Source organism: Leptodactylus fuscus, chromosome 11 (assembly GCF_031893055.1).
Source record: "Leptodactylus fuscus isolate aLepFus1 chromosome 11, aLepFus1.hap2, whole genome shotgun sequence".
Classification (NCBI taxonomy): domain Eukaryota; kingdom Metazoa; phylum Chordata; class Amphibia; order Anura; family Leptodactylidae; genus Leptodactylus; species Leptodactylus fuscus.
In genome coordinates, this window is record NC_134275.1 from 61,064,093 (window position 1) to 61,085,137 (window position 21,045).

A 21,045-nucleotide genomic window follows, 5' to 3' on the forward strand; every position below is an offset into this window, starting at 1 on the left:
AGTCAAAAGTGCCAAACCGCCGTTTTTTCACTGTCTTGATTCTGATAAAAATTTGAATAAAAAGTGATCAAAGCAATAACATTTCCCGTAAATGGTATAACTAAAAAGTACACCCGGTCCCGCAAAAAAAGACGCCCTATACATCCCCGTACACGAACATATATAAAAAGGTTATGGCTGTCAGAATATGGCGACTTTTAGAAAAAAAAAAAGTTGGGAAAACCTGATGAGGCCCAGCCTCACCCAGACTCTACCTCCAGCGGCCCCGGGGTAAATTGAGTTTGAGACCCCAGGTCTATGGGGTCCGTGTGCTTTCACTGCTCACCTCTTGTCAGGGCGTTCGGTAGTCCGTTCAGGAAGGGGAGGGGGGTCCCTATGTGGATTCCCCCGAACGGATTACCGATGCAGATGTGAAGCAGGCCTTAGGGAGACAGAGGTTATTGTGGGGAGCGCGGTCCTTCTGTATATTTTACCCTTGGAACTTTATACATAGGTGAAGGCTACATGACCTGACTCCATAATTGTGGCCTCCACAACATTACAGCTAATACACACACACATATATATATATATATATATATATATATATATATATATATATATATATATATATATACACACACACACACACACACACACACGAGTCCGTTGCATACGACAAATAAAAGAAAAAAAAAAGAACCTAAGTAATAACTATTGTGCATGTTTATTCATATTTAGGGAAACAAAATAGGAAAAAAAATTGGAATAAATGTATATTACAGGGGCAGAGTCTTTACACATCGCTATATACACAAACAACTCAAGGAAGGTCAATCCATCGCCATCTCCTTCTGCTCATTGTATCGTTTCATACTGGTCTGTAAAGAGACAACAATGGGAACGTTAAGTTACAGGACTAAAGCCCCACAAACGACAAGTGACCCTATAAGGCGGAGACCCCACATTACGGAACTGCAGCTTTTTTTTTTATTGCAAATTGAGTTTTGTGGGTGGAAGGGTTTTGAGCCAAAGCCAGGATTGGATTGAGCAGAAGGTAGAGGTATAAGAACTCCCTGTATGTTTTCTATTCCTTTTGTAGCCATACGAATCCATGAATACACAAAATCACAGTTTTTTCCTTATATAGTAAAAAAATAAAATAGGTGAATCGTTTATCACGCGACATCATACGGATTTTTCTCACTTATGACCTATCCACATAGTTGTCATCAGTCATGATCTGAGGGGGTCCAATACTGGGATCCTGCACCGATCAGCTGTCTTGGCAGCCTCCAGCTACTACAGTGGACGGGGAGTGTTTGCTGTCTGTTCCTATTCAAGTAATAGAAGCAACGCTGCAGTTCCTTGATCCACCATCTCACAGTGGACAGGGCTGCGGCTCCTCTCATATTACTGGAATAGGAGCAGACTGTTGCTGCTTCTAGTCCCTGGAGAAGGACGGAATGCCTGATCTGAGTGGGATCTAGGTGTCTGACCCCCACAGGTCACATACCAATGACCTATCCTAAAGAGTGACCTTTTATACTGCTAATAAATTTGATGGCAGGAACCCCTTTAAGTCCTCCAGAACATGGATGGTTTGCACACTGGGTTTGGGATGTATAATTCCGCCAGTTAGGCCGGGTTCACACGGGGTATTCTGGCTCGTCATTTGGTACGTAGACACCACGGGAGGATTTGCGGGCCGTATACGCTCCCATTGTTTTCAATGGGAGCCGGTACCGTACACGCGGCGCTATTTTGCAGCCATGATTTTGCGTCGGCCGCAAAATAGCGCCGCGTGTACGGTACCGGCTCCCATTGAAAACAATGGGAGCATATACGGCCCGCAAATCCTCCCGCGGCGTCGTCTACATACCAAATGACGAGCCAGAATACTCCGTGTGAACCCGGCCTTAGGAGACCAGAAACCCTTGTAACATAGTGGCCTATAACGCTATGTCCTGAAACAAATCCATAATCACCAAAAGCCAATCTGATCAGACGGAAACCAGTCCTGTGCTGCGCTATTTCATCCCAAGTATGAGCCACTACTTGACACGCCGGAGCTAGTTTTCCGCACTGATCATTCTGCATTTTCAATCGGCTGACAAAGCAAACACTTATTGATTTGTTCTATGTTAATAAAAAAAATGCTCAAAACTATGATGTGTGCCGAAATCTGAAAGTGAAGAAGAGGGAAATTTCACCTCATGTTATCTGGGACCATGATGAAAAGCGAGTATAAAACAACCCAACGTGGGAGATCAAACACTACAGCTGTACACACTGCACACTATTACCCGACCATCAGTCACCCCTTGTTCACATCTATGTTGGTATTCCGTTCGGGGAAGTCCGCATGAAGACCCCCACAATGAAAGGCTCCGTCCTCACGGAGTAACACGCCGCTCATTTAGACACGTATACACGTGTCAGAGCGCGGCGCCTCAAAACAGAGCTCATTGATTTCAATGGGTGCCAGCTTATGCACGTAACACATTGAAATCAATGGCATCTGTTTTGAAGCGCTGCGCTCTGACATGTGTATATGTGTCTAAATGAGCGGCGCGTTACTCCGTGAGAACGGAGCCAAATACTGAACGCAACTGCAAGTGGTGTGCCAGTGAAAGCACGCGGACCCCATGGACTATAATGGGGTCAGTGTGCTGGCCGCCAGATCTCCACAGGGATCATGCGGACAGCAAAGTAATTCACAATCTACTTTCCTGCCCACATGAGTCGTTCAGGCAGTGCGCGGCGAGCACACGGACTCAATTATAGTCTATGGGGTCCGTGTGCTTTTACTGCACACCATTTGCAGTTGCGTTCGGTATTCCGGTCGTGGCGTCCCCATGCGGACTCCCCAAATGGAATACTGATTGCAGATGTGAACGAGGGGTAAGGCTGGACAATTAAGACCTAACTTAGACATAGCGATTAATTGGGCACGTTACCTTGGATATGATTAATGAACGATTTAGGACACACACATTTTTAAAGGCCAAGCCCCTCATGGGGTGCATTATAAGGGCAAAATGGGTTGTAGCCTGGGGCCCAACGGGAAGTAATTGCATTATAATCAAACCTCATAATCAATTGTATTGGCATTCGCCATCCGTTACTGTTGTGGGGCGCAGGAGTTTACAGGAGGAGAGTATGTGGTTGGGGGTCTTGCAAGGTTCAACTGATGGTTTTGCTCAGACCGAACCAGAACTGCTGTTATACTCTGGGGTATCTTTAGACCCCAGAGTATAATAAGCAGAGGCAGTGGGTTCTAGGGGTGGCATCTGTACATATCAGGAATGTATGACATAGCCTGTGAATTTACCATAGATGTCCCCATCTGATGTACATGTATTCTGTTATCGTACCTCAAATGTGTTGAGAACATGCTGGCAGACATCCATAAGGTCATTCAGTCCCTTTCTGAATGGCTCCACTGCGGGCAATCCATCTGAAAGAGAATTTGGATTATATTAACGATCACACAATACATATTTTAGCTTCCGTATGTTCATTATTTAGAAAACATTACATTTTTTTGTTGTTTTAGGCCCGTTTCACATCTGCGTTCGGGGATTCCATTACCCTCTCCGAGTGGAAACCATATGGACCCCATTATAGTCTATGGGGTCAACAGGTTCCTAAGGTAACTGCTTTTTTAATGCGGATTAGGTTTCCGTTCGGGGAGTCCCAAAGCGGATGTGAACCGGGTCTTAGTGTTTAACTCTGTTCATCCTTTGTGAACTACATTCAGTGCACGTGAAAGGTTTAGACGCATAAGCTGAATGTGACTATAGGGCCTCAGTCACATGATAAAACAATATAACCAGCAGTATGTGTCACTTTGTCATTGTATGGAATAACTTATACTATGCTATACTGCATACAGGGCCATAGTGTAAAATATAATGTTAATAGGTATGGACTGGACTCTGTATTTAGCAGATTAGGTTGGGGGTCTGTATTTGTACTCATACAGAAGTGTACAATCTTCAGGCCGTATATACGTACGTCGTGCCTGGATGCGAAAATTGATTTTGGTTTCAGAAGGATGAGTGATGCTGTATCCACAGAACTCCACTTCTGGGCTGGAAGTGAAAAGATGAACAGACAATGATTAACATTCCAGAAGTCACATACAAAGAGGAGCAATGTCACCCGCCATACTACAAATCCACACGTATTGTATTGGAGTCAATGTGATAGGAGACTATGATGCAATTTAGCCGCCGCCAAAGGTTTCTGACTAGGTCATTAACAGGGGGTATGAAAACCCCTTTCTCCACTTACTAGGTGGCAAGTGGAAACCGTACACACAGGACAGTATTGCTGCAAATTCTACTTGCAGATTTATTTAAGTGAAATTTCTAGGAGTCTACAGTACCAGGCAAGTGGATGAGATTTAAAGGGGTTGGCCACTTTCCCTGAATGAAAAAGCAATCGATTATTAGACAAATCTGGGATGACCTCACTACAAGGTTCCGGTGATGTCATCAGCCTATCTGCAGATTATCCCAAATCTAAAAAGCAAGCAGCTACTTATGACGTGAGCTCAATCTGCTAAAATGATTTGTATATATGGTAGTGTGACCATGTGTTTGATAGGTCCTATCATTCCCATGTACTAGTTTCTGTTAAAGGGGTTGTCCAGGCAAAAGTGGACAACCCTTTTAACATTTAAATCAGCTAAGGGCAGTGAAATAAAAAACCAAAACATACCCACCTATCCCCGATGTTACGGCGTCACCCTGCACGTCACGGTTCTCTGGAGCCATCTCCCAGCGTTCAGTTGAAGCCATGGTCACATGACCACTGAGTCCAATCAGTGAAGGGCCTGCAACGTCACTACTGGTGACATCACGGGTCTTCTTCATGAGGCCAGCGGCTTCGGCTGAATGCCGGAAGAGACGCCACCGGAGTAGAAGAACCTGGACACGCAGGAGGACACTGGAACAACAGAGGATGTTTTTTTTTTTTTTTTTTTATTTCACTGCCCCCATCTGATTTAAACGTTAAAAGGGTTGTCCATTTTTCCCTGGACAACCCCTTTAAGGTACAAGAGTAAATGCCCCTATGGACTGTTTTCCACAAAGTTATTATACTTGTAGTTTCTTAAGCATGCATTATAATCCTCTTACTTCTTCATAACCATGTAACGCAGAGCATTCCCCAATGTGTGATCTTCTTCATGCAGCACAAAGGTCACACAGGTCTCATCTGTGCCATGAGCCTGGACCTAAAAGGAAAAAAAAATATAGACATTAAGATCATCAGATTTCAGCGTTTCCTTGGACTTTATCAATATTCAACAATTTGGCGCCACCTAGTGACCGGTGTGTAACGTCCGGCGACTTCATGAATGCCTTAGCAGTAGTATTATGAATAGATAAGTAATATAGAAGAGAATATTCTAATAGCAACTCCCTACTTGGTTACTAGATCTACTCTATGATCCCCAATTCCGGATATTGGGAAACCATGCAGCCCTAAAAAAATACAAGCTGATCATTGTTCATGCTTTTCCATTTGTCTCATCTATGGTGCGTGAAGTAGCAAAGAATACAATTGGTATATAGGCCGGCTTAGAGAATACAAACAAAAACACCCACAGCCATTGTGTATTGGGGGGGGGGGGGGGTAGTTTAAATACATTGTATAGACAAAAAACAGGATGGACAAGTATAATTAGCATAACATGATTGGATGTAAATTTTTAACATAGTTCTGACAAATGGCCATAGGATAAGGAACAATTGGATCTGCATTCCATTAAGGCTTATGGGGGAGGGGGGAGTGTGAGGATTGGGAATGAGCTATCTGAATAGAACAAAGAGGAATCTAAGATGGATACAGGCATCGCCCTGCAAAGAATTCACAATGGCTGTGCACTGGACATTCTCCTCCAGTCGTGTGTATACTGAATGTAGCCACAATACACAGGCTTGACCACTGCTCCATTGGATTCCCTTGGCTGTGGCCATGCAGAAGAGGGAAAACAGGGGACATAAGTGAAAACTTCATATAATCGGATCAGCCCCAGCCATCTCACATGTATGGGGGAGTCTCAACGTACCCAAAGGCAGACGTGTGGGAAGGAAGGGGCAGGATTGGGACATTGGATTCCTGCATGTGCAATACTTTTGACCTTTTGGGTTATAAGCCAAGGCCATAGCTGCTGGTAACAATCTACTTTCTCTTTCTCATTGAGCACACATGCACACCCAGCGCTGATCCAAGCATGCATGTGTATGGAGGAGTTAGGGAACTCAATGGGCAGCTTAGTCCATGTATGAGATGATCTATTACCCCTTTACCTATTAGGACACAATACAGGCCCCCCCCCCCGGGAAATAACCAGACTAGTAAATCTGCCATCTAGGCTTATATTACATAAATGAGACCAATTGTGCAGGAGCCCATCAAAGTAATCTACTAACACGTGCACGACATGGCTCAAACCGAGCATGCGCAGGACTGTAGAGCCGCTCATGAGTGGCTGGAGTAGCCCTTTATTATGGAGGTGAGAGGTTCAGGTCTCCATAAGCGTTATACATAAGTTAACATAATTAATTAACATACGTAATTAACATACGTTATTACGTTAAACATAAGAGTTATAGCCCCATCATACCATCTCCAGCACCGACTTCCTCTCCGCTGCCGTAGCCATGCTGCTAAACTGCGGCGCCTTCTTTGCGCTTCAAGACGTTGTCGCGCGGTGATGACGTCATAGAGGCCCATGGGTACATGGGAGTTGTAGTTTAACGCGCGGCAGATCAGGTGACTGCCATGTACTGCGTGTTTGTACACATAGCCTGCTGGCAGGGTTGCGTCTAGAATGGAGTCGCTCCTGGTAGGTCCTCCCTCTAGTCACCTCACTAGTGAACGGGCTAGAATGGAGTTACTGTAGGGAGGACCTACCAGGAGCGACTCCAATCTAGACAATTCACTAGTGAGGTGCTGGAGGCAGGAACTACTACAATCAACTCCAATGTAGACTGTTCAGTGCTGAGGTGACTAGAATGGAGTTGCTAATAGGAGCTGCCGCCAGAAACTCCAATCTAGTCACCTCACTACAGGAGCAGCTACGGTACAGTGGAGTGTCTATAGGGGGCGCCAGAACTGGCCAAGAGAGACATTGTATATGTATATGATTATCAATAAGAATACAGGAAATACACATTCCTGCACATAGTTACATCCTGTGAAAGTTTGTGAGCTTGGATGTTTGTGGGTTTGTGTGTTTGGATGTTTGTTCCTCAATCACGCAAAACCTGCTCGACCGATTTGGCTGAAAGTTTCCACAAACATAGCTAATACACCCGAATACGCAATAGGCTACTTTTCGTCACAATAGCGCACATACGTTTGTGACAGGACCCCCACAAAACCCAAACTCACACCACCATTTCTGCAATCTCACACACTTTGGACCATAGCAAGCCACAAAATTCATATTGCCCTCTACAGCCTCGCCCCTAACCCCACACAATCACATATACATATACTTTACCACTTTGCCCCTCACCTTAACGATACTCCGGGAGACTCTCTTTAACGCTCCGGAGCAGCCATGTTTGCCGACCCCCACCGCTCTGACAATCCGCGACACCGCCCACCCATGTCAATACCCCTAGGAGGTCTATTACATGCAAAAAAAAAAAGTTTAAAAAAAAGTAAAAAAAATATAAAAACAAATAAAAAGGATTAAAAATTCAAATCCCCCCCCCCTTTCCCTAGAACACATATAAAAGTAGTTAAAAACTGTGAAACACATACATGTTAGGTATCCGCGCGTCCGAAATCGCCCGCTCTACAAAGCTATACAAATATTTTTCCTGTTCGGTAAACGCACTAGCGGGAAAAAAGGTCAAAAGTGCCAAACCGCCGTTTTTTCACTGTTTTGATTCTGATAAAAATTTGAATAAAAAGTGATCAAAGCAATAACATTTCCCGAAAATGGTAGAACTAAAAAGTACACCCAACCCCGCAAAAAAAGACGCCCTATACATCCCCGTACACGCACGTATAAAAAAGTTACGGCTGTCGAAATAATGACGACTTTTCAAAAAAAAAATTTTTAACACAGTTTTGGATTTTTTTAAAGGGGTCAAAATGTAAATAAAACCATATAAATTTGGTATCCCCAGAATCGTAACGAAAGACAGAATACAGGGGACATGTCATTTTGGCTGCACAGTGAACGCTGTAAAACCAAAGCCCATAAGAAAGTCGCAGAAATGCATTTTTTCTTCAAATCCACCCCATTCTGAATTTTTTCCCTGCTTCCCAGTACATTATATAGAATAAATAATGGCGGCATCATGAAGAAAAATTTGTCCCAGGAAAGATTAAGACCTCATATGGCTCTGGGAGCGGAGAAATAAAAAAGTTATGGGGTTTAGAAGGAAGGGAGTCAAAAACAAAAAACGAAAATCAAAAAATGCCATCGGCGGGAAAGGGTTAACTTCAAATACTTCTGTCCCAAAGTCACTATGTAAAGTTTCTCACAACACCGTATATATAGCAGCTCAAATACAAAGTAACTTCAACACAAAAGTCTCACGTATTCTCTGGATTACAGCAACAACAAGATACAAACTTACATTTCATATCCCATACCTTATACACAGTACGAAAACCTTACCCGCGCCTGTATATACCCACTGCTACACTCACTGCAGACGAAGTCGCGGGTACCAGCTAGTATATTATAATTGTGAAATGTTTGTGGGTTTGGATGTTTGGCGGTCAATCACGCAAAACCCGCTCCACCGATTTGGCTGAAATTTTCCACAAACATAGTTACTATACAGGATTGCACAATAGGCTACTTTACGTCACAATAGCGCACATACGTTTTTCCCAGGACCCCCACAAAACCCAAACTCACATCACTATCTGTCAGCAACCCCTGGCACACGTGCCAAGAGTGGCACTCCTGCCATATTTCACTGGCACACCAGCAGCACAGGTCCTGCAAGAGTTAAATGAAGTCGGAGCGTCCCTTCAGTGCTCTGCTAGAGCTGAGGCATAAGGACACTCCCCTTCTCTCACTGCCCTCCAATGAGAGGGGTGCAGGAAACCCAGGGGGTGGAGCTTAATCGCTCAGGTCTCTGCCTGCTATAGTGATAGCTCCTGCCATCTGCATCCTGCAAACATTCCCGAGGAGGAGAGGAAGCTGCTAGCAAAGTGAAAGTAAGAAACACACAGGTCCCTTCCTGTAGTTCCTATTCTCATTAATATCAGGCATTTGGGGTTATTAGTTTAGTGTTAGTAACTCCATGTGCATCATATTAATAGGAATAAACCCCATCATGTCCCTCGTATTAACCCCTGTGTGCCTCACATTAATAGGAATAAACCCCATCATGTCCCTCATATTAACCCCTGTGTGCCCCATATAAAGGTTACTAATATGTGAGACATATGGAGGTACTAATAAAAGACCTCAATAATGAAGATACTTAATTATTACCTCCAAGTCTCTCACATATCAGTAACTCTTACACAAGGGTTAATGTGAAGGACATGATGGGTTACTAAACTGTCATGCACAGGGCCAGACTTTATGTTGCTTGCTCAAGAGTATCCTGTGCCCAAAACTTACATGTACTGGCGGAAAATAACAAATCATACAATGTTGTATATCGAAGTATATTAACCTGAAATATCTCTGTCCCAAACACACTATGTACAGTTTCCCAGAACACCGTATATATAGCAGCTCAAATACAAATTACATTCAACACAAAAGTCTCACGTATTCTCAGAATTATAGCAAAAACAAGATACAAAGTTACATTTTATATCCCACACCTTATACACAGTACGAAAACCTTACCCGCGCCTGTATATACCCACTGCTACACTCACTGCAGACGAAGTCGCGGGTACCAGCTAGTATGTATATGTATATATATATATATATATATATATATATATATATATATATATATATGTGCCTATATATGTGTGCGTGCCTATATATGTGTGTGTGCATATATGTGTGTGTGTGCGCATATATATGTGTTTGTGTGTGTATATATAGATGTGCGCGCATATATATATATATATATATATATATATATATATATGTGTGTGTGTGCGCACATATATATGCACATATATATGTGCACACATATATATGCGCGCACATATATATGCGCCCCACCCTGTATATGCGCGCACATATACAGGGTGTCCAAAAAATGTATACACATTTTAGCAGCTGATAACTCAATTATATTCTTTCTTTACAGACTGAGCCCATTACACCGAGTGATGGCATACTGTACAGACTTGACTTTGAAGAAAGGAAATTTATTCTAAAATGCTACTGGAAGTATGAAAACGCAGTAGAAGTGCAAAGACAATTTAGGAGGGAGTTTAACAAAGAACCACCTACACAAGTTACCATCACTCGAATTAGAGATAAGTTTGAAGCTGATGGAAATTTTCAGGACGTCCATAAGAAGCGTTCCGAAAGACCACGTACCTCGACAAGCCCCATAAAAGAAGAAAGATGGGGCACCTCCACGCTACCATGTATTATTCTCAGGTCCCCAGTAGGTGCAATTGTGTCTGTTAATCGAACCATTTAATTTGAATGTGGCCTCATCACTCCACACAATCTTTGTAGGAAAGTGTGCATCTTCGTTACATCGTTCCAAGTACCACTCGCAATACTGTACTCTTCGGTCTGGATCATCGTCATTAAGAGCATTGACTAATCTTGGAATGTAACTTCTCCACTGACAACGTTTCATGATGCGATGAACTGATGAGTTTGAAATCCCTACCTCACGACTAGCTTGCCGCAAAGAGTTTCTTCGACTTCGTTGAAACGTTTCCAGTAATCTTTCTTCTTTTATGGGGCTTGTTGAGGTACGTGGTCTTCCAGAACGCTTCTTATGGACGTCCTGAACATTTCCATCAGCTTCAAACTTATCTCTAATTTGAGTGATGGTAACTCGTGTAGGTGGTTCTTTGTTAAACTCCCTCCTAAATTGTCTTTGCACTTCTACTGCGTTTTCATACCTCCAGTAGCATTTTAGAATAAATTTCCTTTCTTCAAAGTCAAGTCTGTACAGTATGCCATCACTCGGTTTAATGGGTTCAGTCTGTAAAGAAAGAATAAATAATTGAGATATCAGCTGCTAAAATGTGTATACATTTTTTGGGAACCCTGTATATGCGCGCACATATATATATATTTATATATATATATATATATATATATATATATATATATATATATATATACAGGGCGTCCAAAAAAAATGCGCGCGCACATGTGCGTGGGTGTCCCATATATATGCACTCGCATAGGGTGTCCCATATATATGCGAGCGCATATATATGGGACACCCGCACATATTTATATATATAAATATATGCATATATATATATATATAGAGGCTGTCCCAAAAAAATGCGCATATATATGCGAGCGCATATATATGCGATGTCAGAGCCAGAATCAGGATGAGAGATCAGAGCCAGAAACAGTCTGAAAGGTCAGAGTCAGAATCAGTATGAGAGATCAGAGCCAGAATCAGTAAGAGAGGTCAGAGCCAGAAACAGTCTGAAAGGTCAGAGTCAGAATCAGTATGAGAGATCAGAGCCAGAATCAGTAAGAGAGGTCAGAGCCAGAATCGGTCTGAGAGGTCAGAGCCAGAATCGGTCTGAGAGGTCAGAGCCAGAATCAGTATGAGAGATCAGAGCCAGAATCAGTAAGAGAGGTCAGAGCCAGAATCGGTCTGAGAAGTCAGAGCCAGAATCGGTCTGAGAGTTCAGAGCCAGAATCAGTCTGAGAAGTCAGAGCCAGAAGTAGTATTAGACAACAGAGCCAGAATCAGTCTGAAAGGTCAGAGCCAGAATCAGTCTGAGAGGTCAGAGCCAGAATCAGTATGAGAGGTCAGAGCCAGAAACAGTCTGAAAGGTCAGAGTCAGAATCAGTATGAGAGATCAGAGCCAGAATCAGTAAGAGAGGTCAGAGCCAGAATCGGTCTGAGAGGTCAGAGCCAGAATCGGTCTGAGAGGTCAGAGCCAGAATTGGTCTGAGAGGTCAGAGCCAGAATCAGTATGAGAGGTCAGAGCCAGAATCAGTCTGAGAGGTCAGAGCCAGAAACAGTCTGAGAGGTCAGAGCCAGAATCAGTATGAGAGGTCAGAGCCAGAATCAGTATGTGAGGTCAGAGCCACAATCAATATGAAAGGTCAGAGCCAGAATCAGACTGAGAGGTCAGAGCCAGAATCAGTATGAGAGGTCAGAGTCGGAATCAGTCTGAGAGGTCAGAGCCAGAAGCAGTATGAGATGTCAGAGCCAGAATCAGTATGAGAGGTCAGAGCCAGAATCAGTATGAGAGGTCAGAGCCAGAATCAGTCTGAAAGGTCAGAGCCAGCATCAGTATGAGAGGTCAGAGCCAGAATCAGTCTGAAAGGTCAGAGCCAGAATCAGTATGAGAGGTCAGAGCCAGAATCGGTCTGAGAGTTCAGAGCCGGAATCAGTCTGAGAGGTCAGAGCCAGAATCAGTATGAGATGTCAGCGCCAGAATCAGTATGAGAGGTCAGAGCCAGAATCAGTATGAGAGGTCAGAGCCAGAAGCAGTATGAAAGGTCAGAGCCGGAATCAGTATGAGAGGACAGAACAAGAACCAGTATGAGAGGTCAGAGCTGGAATCAGTCTGAGAGGTCAGAGCCAGAATCAGTCTGAGAATTCAGAGCCAAAATCAATATGAGAGGTCAGAGCCAGAATCAGTCTGAGAGGTCAGAGCCAGAATCAGTCTGAGAGGTCAGAGCCAGAATCAGTCTGAGAGGTCAGAGCCAGAATCAGTATGAGAGGTCAGAACCAGAATCAGTCTGAGAGGTCAGAGCCAGAATTGGTATGAGAGGTCAGAGCCAGAATCAGACTGAGAGGTCAAAGCCAGAATCAGTATGAGAGGTCAGAGCCAGAATCAGACTTAGAGGTTAGAGCCAGAATCAGTGTGAGAGGTCAGAGCCACAATCAGTATGAGAGGTCAGAGCCACAATCAGTATGAGAGGTCAGAGCCAGAATCAGTCTGAGAGGTCAGAGCCAGAATTGGTATGAGAGGTCAGAGCCAGAATCAGACTGAGAGGTCAGAGCCAGAATCAGTCTGAGAGGTCAGAGCCAGAATCAGTATGAGAGGTCAGAGCCAGAATCAGTATGAGAGGTCAGAGCCAGAATCAGTATGAGAGGTCAGAGCCAGAATCAGTCTGAGAGGTCAGAGCCAGAATCAGTATGAGAGGTCAGAGCCAGAATCAGTCTGAGAGGTCAGAGTCAGAATCAGTCTGAGAGGTCAGAGCCAGAATCGGTATGAGAGGTCAGAGCCAGAATCAGTCTGAGAGGTCAGAGCCAGAATCAGTATGAGAGGTCAGAGCCAGAATCAGTCTGAGTGGTCAGAGCCAGAATCAGTATGAGAGGTAAGAGCCAGAATCAGACTGAGAGGTCAGAGCCAGAATCAGTCTGAGAGGTCAGAGCCAGAATCGGTATGAGAGGTCAGAGCCAGAATCGGTATGAGAGGTCAGAGCCAGAATCAGTCTGAGAGGTCAGAGCCAGAATCAGTATGAGAGGTCAGAGCCAGAATCAGTATGAGAGGTCAGAGCCAGAATCAGTATGAGAGGTCAGAGCCAGAATCAGACTGAGAGGTTAGAGCCAGAATCAGTGTAAGAGGTCAGAGCCAAAATCAGTATGAGAGGTCAGAGCCACAATCAGTATGAGAGGTCAGAACCACAAACAGTATGAGAGGTCAGAGCCAGAATCAGTCTGAGAGGTCAGAGCCAGAATTGGTATGAGAGATCAGAGCCAGAATCTGTCTGAGAGGTCAGAGCCAGAATCAGACTGAGAGGTCAGAGCCAGAATCAGTCTGAGAGGTCAGAGCCAGAATCAGACTGAGAGGTCAGAGCCAGAATCAGTCTGAGAGGTCAGAGCCAGAATCAGTCTGAGAGGTCAGAGCCAGAATCGGTATGAGAGGTCAGAGCCAGAAGCAGTATGAGAGGTCAGAGCCAGAATCAGAATGAGAGGTCAGAGCCAGAATCAGTCTGAGAGGTCAGAGCCAGAATCAGTCTGAGAGGTCAGAGCCGGAATCAGACTGAGAGGTGAGAGCCGGAATCAGTCTGAGAGGTCAGAGCCAGAAGCAGTATGAGATGTCAGAGCCAAAATCAGTCTGAGAGGTCAGAGCCAGAATTAGTATGAGAGGTCAGAGCCAGAATCGGTATGAGAGGTCAGAGCTCAGAATCAGACTGATAGGTCAGAGCCAGAATCAGACTGTGAGGTCAGAGCCAGAGTCAGTCTGAGAATTCAGAGCCAGAATCAGTATGAGAGGTCAGAGCCAGAATCAGTATGAGAGGTCAGAGCCAGAATTAGTATGAGAGGTCAGAGCCAGAATCAGTATGAGAGATCAGAGCCAGAATCAGTCTGAGAGGTCAGAGCCAGAATCAGTATGAGAGGTCAGAGCCAGAATCAGTCTGAGAGGTCAGAGCCAGAATCAGTGTGAGAGGTCAGAGCCAAAATCAGTATGAGAGGTCAGAGCCAGAATCAGTGTGAGAGATCAGAGCCAGAATCAGTATGAGAGGTCAGAGCCAGAATCAGTATGAGAGGTCAGAGCCAGAATCAGACTGAGAAGTCAGAGCCAGAATCAGTCTGAGTGGTCAGAGCCAGAATCAGTCTGAGTGGTCAGAGCCAGAATCAGTATGAGAGGTAAGAGCCAGAATCAGACTGAGAGGTCAGAGCCAGAATTAGTATGAGAGGTCAAAGCCAGAATCAGTCTGAGAGGTCAGAGCCAGAATCAGTATGAGAGGTCAGAGCCAGAATCAGACTGAGAGGTCAAAGCCAGAATCAGACTGAGAGGTCAGAGCCAGAATCAGTATGAGAGGTCAGAGCCAGAATCAGACTTAGAGGTTAGAGCCAGAATCAGTGTGCGAGGTCAGAGCCAAAATCAGTATGAGAGGTCAGAGCCACAATCAGTATGAGAGGTCAGAGCCACAATCAGTATGAGAGGTCAGAGCCAGAATCAGTCTGAGAGGGCAGAGCCGGAATCAGACTGAGAGGTGAGAGCCGGAATCAGTCTGAGAGGTCAGAGCCAGAAGCAGTATGAGATGTCAGAGCCAGAATCAGTCTGAGAGGTCAGAGCCAGAATTAGTATGAGAGGTCAGAGCCAGAATCGGTATGAGAGGTCAGAGCCAGAATCAGACTGTGAGGTCAGAGCCAGAGTCAGTCTGAGAATTCAGAGCCAGAATCAGTATGAGAGGTCAGAGCCAGAAACAGTATGAGAGGTCAGAGCCAGAATCAGACTGAGAGGTCAGAGCCAGAATCAGTATGAGAGGTCAGAGCCAGAATTAGTATGAGAGGTCAGAGCCAGAATCAGTATGAGAGATCAGAGCCAGAATCAGTCTGAGAGGTCAGAGCCAGAATCAGTCTGAGAGGTCAGAGCCAGAATCAGTCTGAGAGGTCAGAGCCAGAATCAGTGTGAGAGGTCAGATCCAAAATCAGTATGAGAGGTCAGAGCCAGAATCAGTGTGAGAGGTCAGAGCCAGAATCAGTATGAGAGGTCAGAGCCAGAATCAGTATGAGAGCTCAGAGCCAGAATCAGAATGAGAGGTCAGAGCCAGAATCAGTCTGAGTGGTCAGAGCCAGAATCAGTCTGAGTGGTCAGAGCCAGAATCAGTATGAGAGGTAAGAGCCAGAATCAGACTGAGAGGTCAGAGCCAGAATTAGTATGACAGGTCAAAGCCAGAATCAGTCTGAGAGGTCAGAGCCAGAATCGGTATGAGAGGTCAGAGCCAGAATCAGACTGAGAGGTCAGAGCCAGAATCAGTCTGAGAGGTCAGACCCAGAATCAGTATGAGAGGTCAGAGCCAGAATCAGACTGAGAGGTTAGAGCCAGAATCAGTGTGAGAGGTCAGAGCCAAAATCAGTATGAGAGGTCAGAGTCACAATCAGTATGAGAGGTCAGAGCCACAATCAGTATGAGAGGTCAGAGCCACAATCAGTATGAGAGGTCAGAGCCAGAATCAGTCTGAGAGGTCAGAGCCAGAATCAGTCTGAGAGGTCAGAGCCAGAATTGGTATGAGAGGTCAGAGCCAGAATCAGTCTGAGAGGTCAGAGCCAGAATCAGTATGAGAGGTCAGAGCCAGAATCAGTCTGAGTGGTCAGAGCCAGAATCAGTATGAGAGGTAAGAGCCAGAATCAGACTGAGAGGTCAGAGCCAGAATCAGTCTGAGAGGTCAAAGCCAGAATCAGTCTGAGAGGTCAGAGCCAGAATCGGTATGAGAGGTCAGAGCCAGAATCAGTCTGAGAGGTCAGAGCCAGAATCAGTATGAGAGGTCAGAGCCAGAATCAGTATGAGAGGTAAGAGCCAGAATCAGACTGAGAGGTCAGAGCCAGAATCAGTATGAGAGGTCAAAGCCAGAATCAGTCTGAGAGGTCAGAGCCAGAATCGGTATGAGAGGTCAGAGCCAGAATCAGACTGAGAGGTCAGAGCCAGAATCAGTATGAGAGGTCAGAGCCAGAATCAGTATGAGAGGTCAGAGCCAGAATCAGACTGAGAGGTCAGAGCCAAAATCAGTCTGAGAGGTCAGAGCCACAATCAGTATGAGAGGTCAGAGCCACAATCAGTATAAGAGGTCAGAGCCAGAATCAGTCTGAGAGGTCAGAGCCAGAGTCAGTCTGAGAGGTCAGAGCCAGAATCGGTATGAGAGGTCAGAGCCAGAATCAGTCTGAGAGGTCAGAGCCATAATCAGTATGAGAGGTCAGAGCCAGAATCAGTATGAGAGGTCAGAGCCAGAATCAGACTGAGAGGTCAGAGCCAGAAACAGTCTGAGTGGTCAGAACCAGAATCAGTATGAGAGGTAAGAGCCAGAATCAGACTGAGAGGTCAGAGCCAGAATTAGTATGAGAGGTCAGAGCCAGAATCAGTCTGAGAGGTCAGAGCCAGAATCGGTATGAGAGATCAGAGCCAGAATCTGTCTAAGAGGTCAGAGCCAGAATCTCTCTGAGAGGTCAGAGCCAGAATCAGACTGAGAGGTCAGAGCCAGAATCAGTCTGAGAGGTCAGAGCCAGAATTAGTATGAGAGGTCAGAGCCAGAATCTGTCTGAGAGGTCAGAGCCAGAATCAGACTGAGAGGTCAGAGCCAGAATCAGTCTGAGAGGTCAGAGCCAGAATCGGTCTGAGAGGTCAGAGCCAGAATCGGTATGAGAGGTCAGAGCCAGAAGCAGTATGAGAGGTCAGATCCAGAATCAGACTGAGAGGTAAGAGCCAGAATCAGATTGAGAGGTCAGAACCAGAATCAATCTGAGAGGTCAGAGCCGGAATCAGACTGAGAGGTCAGAGCCAGAAGCAGTATGAGAGGTCAGAGCCAGAAGCAGTATGAGATGTCAGAGCCAGAATCAGTCTGAGAGGTCAGAGCCAGAATTAGTATGAGAGGACAGAGCCAGAATCAGTCTGAGAGGTCAGAGCCAGAATCAGTCTGAGAGGTCAGAGCCAGAATCGGTATGAGAGGTCAGAGCCAGAAGCAGTATGAGAGGTCAGAGCCAGAATCAGTATGAGAGGTCAGAGCCAGAAGCAGTATGAGAGGTCAGAGCCAGAATCAGTATGAGAGGTCAGAGCCTGGATTCAGACTGAGAGGTCAGATCCGGAATCAGACTGGTAGGTCAGAGCCAGAATCAGACAGAGAGGTCAGAGCCGGAATCAGTATGAGAGGTCAGAGCCAGAATCAGACTGAGAGGTCAGAGCCCGAATCAGTATGAGAGGTCAGAGCTGGAATCAGTATGAGAGGTCAGAGCCAGAATCAGACAGAGAGGTCAGAGCCGGAATCAGTATGAGAGGTCAGAGGCAGAATCAGTATGAGAGGTCAGAGCCAGAATCAGTATGAGAGGACAGAGCAAGAATCAGTATCAGAGATCAGTGCCAGAATCAGTATGAGAGGTCAGAGCCAGAATCAGTATGATAGGTCAGAGCCAGAATCAGTCTGAGAAGTCAGAGCCAGAGTCAGTCTGAGAATTCAGAGCCAGAATCAGTATGAGAGTTCAGAGCCAGAATCAGTCTGAAAAGTCAGAGCCAGAGTCAGTCTGAGAATTCAGAGCCAGAATCAGTGTGAGAGGTCAGAGCCAGAATCAGTATGAGAGGTCAGAGCCAGAATCAGTATGAGAGGTCAGAACCAGAATCAGACCGAGAGGTCAGAGCCAGAATCAGTCTGAGTGGTCAGAGCCAGAATCAGTATGAGAGGTCAGAGCCAGAATCAGACTGAGAGGTCAAAGCCAGAATCAGTCTGAGTGGTCAGAGCCAGAATCAGTATGAGAGGTAAGAGCCAGAATCAGACTGAGAGGTCAGAGCCAGAATTAGTATGAGAGGTCAAAGCCAGAATCAGACTGAGAGGTGAGATCCGGAATCAGTCTGAGAGGTCAGAGACAGAAGCAGTATGAGATGTCAGAGCCAGAATCAGTCTGAGAGGTCAGAGCCAGAATTAGTATGAGAGGTCAGAGCCAGAATCGGTATGAGAGGTCAGAGCCAGAATCAGACTGTGAGGTCAGAGCCAGAGTCAGTCTGAGAATTCAGAGCCAGAATCAGTATGACAGGTCAGAGCCAGAATCAGTATGAGAGGTCAGAGCCAGAATCAGACTGAGAGGTCAGAGCCAGAATCAGTATGAGAGGTCAGAGCCAGAATTAGTATGAGAGGTCAGAGCCAGAATCAGTATGAGAGATCAGAGCCAGAAACAGTCTGAGAGGTCAGAGCCAGAATCAGTATGAGAGGTCAGAGCCAGAATCAGTCTGAGAGGTCAGAGCCAGAATCAGTGTGAGAGGTCAGAGCCAAAATCAGTATGAGAGGTCAGAGCCAGAATCAGTGTGAGAGGTCAGAGCCAGAATCAGTCTGAGAGGTCAGAGCCAGAATCAGTATGAGAGATCAGAGCCAGAATCAGAATGAGAGGTCAGAGCCAGAATCAGACTGAGAGGTCAGAGCCAGAATCAGTATGAGAGGTAAGAGCCAGAATCAGACTGAGAGGTCAGAGCCAGAATTAGTATGAGAGGTCAAAGCCAGAATCAGTCTGAGAGGTCAGAGCCAGAATCGGTATGAGAGGTCAGAGCCAGAATCAGACTGAGAGGTCAGAGCCAGAATCAGTATGAGAGGTCAGAGCCAGAATCAGTATGAGAGGTCAGAGCCAGAATCAGACTGAGAGGTTAGAGCCAGAATCAGTCTGAGAGGTCAGAGCCAAAATCAGTATGAGAGGTCAGAGCCACAATCAGTATGAGAGGTCAGAGCCACAATCAGTATGAGAGGTCAGAGCCAGAATCAGTATGAGAGGTCAGAGCCAGAATCAGTCTGAGAGGTCAGAGCCAGAATCAGTCTGAGAGGTCAGAGCCAGAATTGGTATGAGAGGTCAGAGCCAGAATCAGTCTGAGAGGTCAGAGCCAGAATCAGTATGAGAGGTCAGAGCCAGAATCAGACTGAGAGGTCAGAGCCAGAATCAGTATGAGAGGTCAGAGCCAGAATCGTTATGAGAGGTCAGTGCCAGAATCAGTATGAGAGGTCAGAGCCAGAATCAGACTGAGAGGTTAGAGCCAGAATCAGTGTAAGAGGTCAGAGCCAAAATCAGTATGAGAGGTCAGAGCCACAATCAGTATGAGAGGTCAGAACCACAAACAGTATGAGAGGTCAGAGCCAGAATCAGTCTGAGAGGTCAGAGCCAGAATTGGTATGAGAGATCAGAGCCAGAATCTGTCTGAGAGGTCAGAGCCAGAATCAGACTGAGAGGTCAGAGCCAGAATCAGACTGAGAGGTCAGAGCCAGAATCAGTCTGAGAGGTCAGAGCCAGAATCAGTCTGAGAGGTCAGAGCCAGAATCGGTATGAGAGGTCAGAGCCAGAAGCAGTATGAGAGGTCAGAGCCAGAATCAGAATGAGAGGTCAGAGCCAGAATCAGTCTGAGAGGTCAGAGCCAGAATCAGTCTGAGAGGTCAGAGCCGGAATCAGACTGAGAGGTGAGAGCCGGAATCAGTCTGAGAGGTCAGAGCCAGAAGCAGTATGAGATGTCAGAGCCAAAATCAGTCTGAGAGGTCAGAGCCAGAATTAGTATGAGAGGTCAGAGCCAGAATCGGTATGAGAGGTCAGAGCTCGGAATCAGACTGATAGGTCAGAGCCAGAATCAGACTGTGAGGTCAGAGCCAGAGTCAGTCTGAGAATTCAGAGCCAGAATCAGTATGAGAGGTCAGAGCCAGAATCAGTATGAGAGGTCAGAGCCAGAATTAGTATGAGAGGTCAGAGCCAGAATCAGTATGAGAGATCAGAGCCAGAATCAGTCTGAGAGGTCAGAGCCAGAATCAGTATGAGAGGTCAGAGCCAGAATCAGTCTGAGAGGTCAGAGCCAGAATCAGTGTGAGAGGTCAGAGCCAAAATCAGTATGAGAGGTCAGAGCCAGAATCAGTGTGAGAGATCAGAGCCAGAATCAGTATGAGAGGTCAGAGCCAGAATCAGTATGAGAGGTCAGAGCCAGAATCAGACTGAGAAGTCAGAGCCAGAATCAGTCTGAGTGGTCAGAGCCAGAATCAGTCTGAGTGGTCAGAGCCAGAATCAGTATGAGAGGTAAGAGCCAGAATCAGACTGAGAGGTCAGAGCCAGAATTAGTGCGAGAGGTCAAAGCCAGAATCAGTCTGAGAGGTCAGAGCCAGAATCAGTATGAGAGGTCAGAGCCAGAATCAGACTGAGAGGTCAAAGCCAGAATCAGACTGAGAGGTCAGAGCCAGAATCAGTATGAGAGGTCAGAGCCAGAATCAGACTTAGAGGTTAGAGCCAGAATCAGTGTGCGAGGTCAGAGCCAAAATCAGTATGAGAGGTCAGAGCCACAATCAGTATGAGAGGTCAGAGCCACAATCAGTATGAGAGGTCAGAGCCAGAATCAGTCTGAGAGGGCAGAGCCGGAATCAGACTGAGAGGTGAGAGCCGGAATCAGTCTGAGAGGTCAGAGCCAGAAGCAGTATGAGATGTCAGAGCCAGAATCAGTCTGAGAGGTCAGAGCCAGAATTAGTATGAGAGGTCAGAGCCA

At 45.7% G+C, this 21,045-nt stretch overlaps 1 protein-coding gene across 1 annotated transcript; it reads right to left on the minus strand.

The window, feature by feature from the left end:
• Window positions 1-703: 703 nt before the first annotated feature.
• On the minus strand, window positions 704-6,679 carry LOC142184250 (DNA-directed RNA polymerases I and III subunit RPAC2-like). The gene is made up of 5 exons (XM_075259019.1): window positions 6,620-6,679; window positions 5,127-5,224; window positions 4,000-4,076; window positions 3,357-3,439; window positions 704-860 (listed from the first exon to the last, which is right to left on the minus strand). Exons 1-5 carry the CDS (start codon window positions 6,656-6,658, stop codon window positions 813-815), a joined length of 345 nt encoding a protein of 114 aa, XP_075115120.1. The 5' UTR covers window positions 6,659-6,679; the 3' UTR covers window positions 704-812.
• Window positions 6,680-21,045: the final 14,366 nt, after the last annotated feature.